Source organism: Crocuta crocuta, unplaced genomic scaffold (genome assembly GCF_008692635.1).
Source record: "Crocuta crocuta isolate KB4526 unplaced genomic scaffold, BGI_CrCroc_1.0 scaffold67, whole genome shotgun sequence".
Lineage (NCBI taxonomy): Eukaryota > Metazoa > Chordata > Mammalia > Carnivora > Hyaenidae > Crocuta > Crocuta crocuta.
This window is the reverse complement of record NW_027531896.1, coordinates 3229058-3237104: the sequence shown is the minus strand read 5'-3', so window position 1 is coordinate 3237104 and position 8047 is coordinate 3229058. Positions and strand designations below refer to the sequence as shown.

At 50.8% G+C, this 8047-nt stretch overlaps 1 protein-coding gene across 1 annotated transcript in view; it reads left to right on the top strand.

Annotated features, from left to right (window-relative positions):
* Positions 1-7995, top strand: part of MTA3 (metastasis associated 1 family member 3) — a 171152-nt gene extending 163157 nt beyond the window's left edge. Inside the window, exon 16 of the mRNA XM_077773462.1 lies at positions 4599-7995. Within this exon, the coding sequence (XP_077629588.1) occupies positions 4599-4624 (26 nt within the window). The 3' untranslated portion in view covers positions 4625-7995. The remainder of the gene's footprint in view (positions 1-4598) is intronic.
* Positions 7996-8047: the final 52 nt, after the last annotated feature.

Sequence of the window (8047 nt, the reverse complement as noted above, 5' to 3'; positions counted from 1 at the left end):
TTTTTTTGAGAGAGAGAGAAAGAGCGTGAGTGGGGGCAGGGAGGAAGAGAGAGGGAGACACAGAATCTGAAGCAGGCCCCAGGCTGTGAGCTGTCAGCACAGAGCCTAATGTGCGGCTCGAACTCATGAACCATGAGATCATGACCTGAGTGGAAGTTGGACACTTAACCAACTGTGCCACTCAAGTGTCCCAACAATCATCTATTCTTTATGTGTTTTTTAAGGTTGTTGTTGGGGTTTTTGTTTGTTTGTTTTTTGAGAGAAAGAGTGAGCAAGGGAAGGGCAGAGAGAGAGGGAGAGAGGATCCCAAGCAAGCTCCTCCCTGTCAGCTCAGAGCCCACGCAGGGTTCAAGTTCTCAAACTGTGAGATCATGAACTGAGCTGAAGTCCAGAGTCAGACACTTAACTGACTGAGCCACCCAGGTGCCACTATAGTGAATATTTTATATCGATATCTGCTAATTCTAACATCTGAATCATTCATTAGTCATTTTTTACTAACTGTATTTTCTTTCAATGGGTTTATCAGTCCATTAATTTTTAACGAATACTGGTCGGGGTGGATGATAAGTTTTAGAGACTTTGGATTCCGTTATTTTCTTCTGCAGGGTGTTGACTTTTGTTCTAGCACGCATTTAAATTGGCAGGTCACTTTGATTCTATGCGTACTTGGTTTAAAGCTTAATAGGTCTGATCTATTTCAGTTTTGTTCTTAGTTCCATGAGATTTCAATGGAAAGACCAAGTTGTTTGCCCAGCCCTTCCAACTTGGCAAAACTTGAACTCCAGACTCTGTCTTCCCAATACTAGACAGCTGCTGAAGTTGCTGCTCAGCCTTTGTTAGCTTTCCAGCTGGTGTTTCCATCTGGGCTCCGTGGAGTCCCACCTCACAATTGCATAGTTCCAGAATCCGCCAATGATTTGAGGGGGATTTGTATGTAGATATGGCAGCTTCCCTTTCTCTGTCCTCTTCCTGTCCAGGATCTCCTATATTGCCAGCTGTATTGGTGGCCTCAAACTCTGGACTCTCCCTGATTCCTCGGTCCACTTAGACTGTAGTTTTCTGCTTGAGCCATTTTTCTTTTGTACCACAAAAAGTGCCCACAAAGGAAAAGCCAGTTATGGGTGGATCTCCCTTAATCTCACTTTTTTTTTTTCAAGGATCATATCCTCTCCAGTTTTTGCCTGATCCGTGGTTGCTCTCCAGAATCTTCAGGCAGTTGTCTTTTCATATTTTATCCAAAGTTTGTTACCGTTATTGGCTGGAGGGTTAGTCCAGTATAAATTAGCCCACCATTACAGAATGCAGAACTCTTCAATCTTTCTATAGGTTCCCTCCCAACTACCGTTGGTTCTCTCAGGTTTTGCTTTTTTGTTTTTTTAAAATAGCATACTGATTGTGTTTCATGGATACTGTATCTTTTTTTACTCCTCTGAGAATATTAATGGTAGCATTTCCTGTTTTTTAAGTTTTGTTCTCCCCGAACAGTCTATTTCTTCCCATTTTAATTCTCTGTTCTTTGTTTTCGTCTCTGACATTTATGTTGGAGGTTTTCCCCTGGCGACCTGTGGTTGTCTACTAATGTTGAAGAGTAGGGGACTAAAATCAGATTGAATGCCCTGTGTTCTGCTTGTGGGGGGAGCCTGTAGTACACTTCCCAGTATGGTGATCAGGCTGGGCTGTTTGCTCAGTGACCCAAATGCCACTATCTCCAGGTCTGTTCTCATAGACTGGTCACATTTCCCAGAGAAGATTCTTCCCATCTATCTTAGTCCATTTCAGCTGCTATAACAAAATCCTGCAGACGAATCACTTGTAAACAACATAAACTTATTTCTCACAGCTCTAGAGTCTGGGAAGTCCAAGATCAGGATGCTGGGATGGTTGAATTCTGGTGAAAGCCCTCTCCTAGCTATCAGACTGCTGACTTCTCTCTGTGTCCCCACATGGCGGAAGCAGCTAGGGAGCTCTGTGGGGTCTCTTTTATAAGAGCATTAATCCCACCCAGGAGGATTATACCCTCGAAGCACTTCCTGAAGGTTACCCCTCCCAATACCATCACATTGGGCATTAGGGTTTCAAGACAGGAATTTTCTGGGGACACAAACGCCATACCACAAAACAATCTCTTCCCCCAAAGTTTATGGTTTAGCTGCATGCTTTCTGGGAGCTAAATGGGAAGAAGACTGGAGGGCTCACCACCAGTAGGCATATGTTCACTTGCTTCCTCAGTTTTGGAGTAGCCAGCCTTGCCCTCAGCTGTGCTTGTTGCCTGGTGTCCCCTAGGACTGAGACCCTCTGTCGGGTTCTCTTCAGAGGATACACACTCAGACTTGTGGGAGGCAGGCAGTTGCCTAGGGGTATGGAGTCCGGAGGGCTTCTCGGGGTCCAGCTGCTTCTCAAACAGCCTTCAACTAATCTCCGTGCTTCAGCCTCCCTCCCCCACTGCCAGAGGTCTCTAGTGTTAATTCCTGAGCCACTTGAGGGCCCTTTGGACAAATTGGGTTCTTGGCTTTCCACACTGCCAGCTTTAGGTTTGGCTTTCTTGAGTGCATAGTCTGTTATCACTCGTATATCTGCTTTCCAGCCTCCAAAATTCTGATGGTGGCTTCTCCTCTGGGTTACAGAAGGGATGGAAATGAGCTCAGAATCCAGCAGCTGGAAACCTTCAAGAAAATTGCTTTCATTGCATTGGTTAGAGTGTAGAATCTCCAAGTCCATGGACATGAAGTACTTCTGAATAGTTTAAACCGAGAGTTTGTAATGTTTGTAAAAACCAAATGCTTATGAATCTGGGTTAGTATAGAAAGAAGTCGCAAATATAGATTAATACTTTTGAGGATGTATTTATAAGCAAAAAGGGGAAATGATTCAGGCTATGTCATCTAGGAAGGAGACCTGAAAAGGGGTGTCCATCTTGTCCTGGAGCTCTGTGCAGTGCTGGGGCCTCTGTATCAGGGCCCTGCATGTGACTGTTCCTTGCTTCATGGAAATGCAGTGGGGCTGAGGAAGCTCTGAGTACGGGGCAGTGACGTGATAGCCTTGCAAAGGCAGATGGTAAGCACTGGAATTCTTCAGCCAGGAATGCAGAGAGGTGACATATCTCAACTTTAAACCACAGCCAGTGTGAAGAAGGCAGGTGTGAACCTGGATGCCAGAGGGTTGCTTTTGAAACTGAAGCAGGTAAGTTTAGCACAGATCAAAGAAAGCGTAGTTCACCAAGGCAGATCAAAAACTTGGGAAACTCTTACAGGTGGCTCTTCTTGCAGATGGCTTCATTCCACAGGGATTGGACAAAAAATGAATGACAGACTATCCCCCCCCTTTACCTCGTGGAAAAGAGACAGACAGACAGACAGCTTTCTAAGAAATACCAGAGGTTCTGACACATACATAACCCTTCACTTAGACACTGAAGAGGACAGTATGCTCTTACTGGGATGGATGGAGAATGGGGTGACCTGGTGTAGTTGGGAAATCTTGACCTGAATTAAGAAGATCTGGGTTCTAATCCTCAACTTACTCACTATATGACCTCGAGGAAATTCCTACCCTTTCTGATGCTCACAAGGTTCTGATGAAAGTTAAATAATGCAGTTATATATCCCATAGTAAGTTCCATAAAGTGAACGTTTGCCTGAGTCCTAAACAGAATTATCTGGGTTTTTATTTAACTCATATTTGCCAAGCCCTATCAACTACCAGGCTGTGTACCTATATCTCCCCTATTCTAGACAGGCTCCTGAAGTGAAGGCGCAGCTCTGCTCCATCCTGCAGACCTTCCTCAGGATGGCGGGAGGCTGTGAAGGTGAGCGTCCCTGCGTCCTCCCCTGGTTGCAGAGTGGCGTGTGACGGGAGAGCATGTCTGAGCACTCCCTTGGCGGGGGCACCTGGCCCCCTCTCAGCAAACGCCCCCCACTGCCCTCCCAGCCACTTTCCTGATAACCAAGTGAAAGGTTTCACAACCTTGTCAGTAACACCAGATGATGATGGTGTGGTTTGCAGGCCACTTCTGCTTTTCGTCTACTTGTTTCTGTTGAGTCCCTAGATAACGGGCTCTGGGAAGGAGAGTTGAAGGTTTTGCGGGGAAGCAGAGGGGGTGGGAAAGAGGGGCCGCTATGACACTGTGGGTGTTTGAGGTTCACTCACCTCCTGTAGGAAAATGTGTTCCTAGCCTCTGAGTGCCCACGTCACCGTAATGAATTATGGTGACTTCAGACCACGCTGTCTCCTCCAAGCTGGTTGTGCTCCCCATTCCTTAGTGTCTGCACAGAGACGTTCCGCGATGTAGGTTTAATAAGCCCATCAGCACTTGCCTGGCATGCTGTACGCCTTGGCAGTGACCACCAAACCCACCCATCCAGAACCCAGCTTTTAAGATACTTCAGTGTCATTCACATATTTTCTTGGCCTCAGTTAGACTTTCCTTTGGTCCAGCCTTAAACTATCCTGAGAGCTTTTATTTGAATTAATGCCAGGCCACCTTTCCTTGAAGTTTGTGATGTTGTTGGTGGGAAAGCTGATTCTGTCCTTGCTCTCACCCGGCCTCCTCCATCAGAACTCTTTTTGACTTTGACCCTGTCTCTCTCCTTCCCCAGAATTCACATGCTGCGTGTCGGACTGAGCCATCCCTGTTTCATCCTATAAGCCAAGACTCGCTACACTGTCCTACTGATGTTCACAGTCGTGCCTGGGAAGGAGGCAGCCCCCATTTCCAGAACATTTCAGTGAGAGACATGTGCCCCCTCGAGACTTGGTGGGGCAGGGGAAGAAACTATGGGAGTGCACGTCCCCAGAGCTGCATCTCCATTGTGTGAATCAGCGTCACCTCGCTCCTCTCAGAGACCTCACTGTCCCGCGGCGGGACCTGCCTGAAAATTGAGGGGACGAGGGAGCCCCTCCGCCTCCTCCTTTGCCAGCCCTCCGCTCCCAGGCCCAGCGGCTCCTGGGGCAGTGGGGCTGCTGAGAGCTCAGAGCTGCTGCCGCCCTGCATGTGTCCGCTCAGCCCTGTCGTAGGCGCCACGATGGCGACCAGGAGGGACACGGCATCTTTCTGAATGGATTTTTCTTAAGAAATGTGCCAGTATTTATTCAGTTCATGATATCCCTCCCCCGTCCTTGCCATTACTGTCACCTGGCTTTCTCTCAATAGGCTTCATCTCTATTTTTTTTTAACGGGGAAATTTTGCTCCCACCCCTGCATCCTATATTCGGCTCCCCCTCCTCCACCCTTCCTAGGTACAGAATTATGAGATTCTGACAAAAAATAAGAAAATCGTCCTTGGTAAGCCTGTGAACTCTTCACATCATGTGTATTTTATTGTTGGATAGAGGCTGGTGTTTTGCTCCGTTCTCCCTGGTCTCAGCTCCAGCAAGAGCAGGTGTTAAAACGGAGCCGAGTGTGTATATCACTGTGACAAGCCATTCGTGTACTGCCCTGTTCCCTTACAGCCCAGCCAGCCGCCGAGGACTTACAGCCAGGCTGCTCCTTCCACGAGCCACAAATCACCCAGGTTTGTTTTAAGCAGACGGAATCTGTCTGGCCTCTGAGGGTGAAGTCAGAGATCTGTGTGTGCAGGTGAGTATGTATGTACATATGACACCACGAGCCCCCCACCTTTCCGGCCCAGACATTTCTGAGATCACACGTGCCTAGGCCCGGGAACATGTGCCTGTGACCCGGTTCCCCTGGCTGGGGCTCTTCCTGCCTGCCCTCACAGCAGCCCTCGCTGGCACGCCAGGCTGGCCATTCTGCGGCTTGGTGCACACAGCGGCAGGGACAGGAAAAACCCAGTGCCCACGTGAGTCTGGCCACTCCCCTGTCGTCCGTTGCAGGGACGGGCGGCAGGGCACAGGCTCACAGCACCGTGAAGGAAAACTGCAGTCTGGCCTTCCAGCTGTCCCTGGGGTCTGTGGCTGAATGAGCGGCCAGACAGCCAGGTGGTTGCAGGACAGAATGACTACCATTGAGCTGGCACTCCCTGCCCCTCACCTCCCCACCCCAAGCCGACTGCAGTATCACTAAAATGACGGCACTCTAGACATCCAGATCCCCAGAGGCTGGGTTCAGCTCAGCAGAGAGAACGTGGTGGATGACGGCTGAAGGCAACGCTGAGAGATCGAGCTGCCTTTTCCTTCCAGTTTTGCAGCCAGTGTGGCTTCCCTCCTAAGGAGTCGCTTCTCATCTTTGGCTTTTGCAAGGGTGACCTGGGGATGTTCTCACCACTGCCGACTCTTGGAGCTGTTCTGGGTCTTGGCTTGGGGCCCCAACAGAGGGCCTGGGTCAGGGGTGTCCAGGGAGCAGGGCGGAGGGGACAGGCATCGCCCTCAGGGTTCCCTACCGAGAAGCCCCCTCCAAAAAGACCCAGAAGAGGCAGCGGGTGCTCTGCCTCCCGTGCCACGTGGCGTGTTCTCTCTCAAGAAGGACTTGGGAAGGCTATCTTTGTGTCCTGCCCTGGATTTATTGTCACACACGGACACAGGAGGTGCAATGACTCCCCTGCCCTTTGACGCACCTCTCCTGACCCATGTGAAATATGACTGTTGATTAGAGAAAAGTCTGCTGCCCGTGACTCTGTGGCCAGCTTCCTTCTCTCTGCCTGTCTCGAGAGTCCCTCCTCACCCAGGCCCAGGAGATTTGTAGACAGGGCCGGGGAGGGGGGGCAAGCCTGGTCTGAAGGGAGACAGAGAGGCCCACCCTCCCCAGCTGGCTCACATTTAGCTATGGGACACGTGCAGCTTGCTTTGACCCACATGTACCAAGAAAGCCCTTCACCTTGTAGTAAGAACTCCTGGTTCTACAGCCCCATCCTCCCACAAAGAGGATGTTGACGAAGATCTTCTGTTCCCACTTCATCTCTGGGAAGTTCCCCAGCATTCTGACTGAATTCCCCCAGGGAATGAGGGAAACAACACCAAGGAGCCTCTAGCCTTTGCCTTGACCATTCGGAGCAGTCGCTGCTGACACGGTTTCCCAGCCACCCCCTTCCTGGGGCCACAGTGTCACCATCGTGCGGCGAGCTTGCGGGGTGGGCATGCGGGGTCTGTCTGCACGGGCCACCGCGGAGGTGCCTGGGGGCGCTGTGCCGAGCCTGGTCTGTGTTCCCTTGGATGAGGACCCAGAAGTTCACAAGCGACCGTCCCACTCTGCCATCAGCACCTGCCCCCTCCTAGATGGTGTGTAAGGGGACAGACTGGTTTTCAGCCCGCCTCTCACAGCTGTACCTTGCCCACAGCCCGGTTTCCGTCAGTCAGCGTCCAGCCGGGGAAACAGAAGCCACTCCGAGTATTTAAAACGGGAGTTTTAAAAGTCCCTGCTCCCCAGGCAGGTGTGGGGGACCAATAGCCCGGCTTCTGCTTTCCTTGTGCTCTATGGTTTCTTCAGGTGCCTCTCGTTAGTTAAACCCCGCTGGAAGCCAGCTGACCTGGGGTCCCGGGACAAGCTCGCCACAGCGGCCAGGCCCCGCTCAGAGCAGCGTGGGGGAGGCCGAGGAGCGGGTCTGAGGGCAGGCAGGCTGGGACGCGCGTGGCCTCGGTCTGCCCTGTGTCATGTCCAGCCTCATGTTTCTGTCCCCATGCTATCCTAAGAGCCCGAGGAGGGTAGACAGAGGAGCTGCCCCCGTGGGAGTTTCGCAGACTCCCACTCACCTCGAGAGGAAAATGCTTGTGGAAGGGAGGGGCGCAAGCCTTTATTCTTAACAGCCGTCCCTGTTTTCCTTTGGGGGAATTTACGCATTTAGCAACCCCACCCCACCATTCCCCTCAGGAAAGCCATGTCCCAGTTTTCTGTCCATCCCTCCCTTCCGTTCCCTCTGTCCCCAGTTTCTGATTTTCCCTGCCAGAGGACACTAGCCTGGACCATGCATCAGTGGTCATGAGTGTTTCCTCAGGATAATTCATGCAGAGCGTGATATTGCAGTGTGGACTGTCTGTCTGTAAGTAGATGCCATCTACTAATCAGTTTGTACCGTGTTTCCAATAAATTTCTGGAGATTATGTCTGGTTTTATGCTGTCCTTTGCTGGGATGGTGGCTCAGCTGTAAGGCTC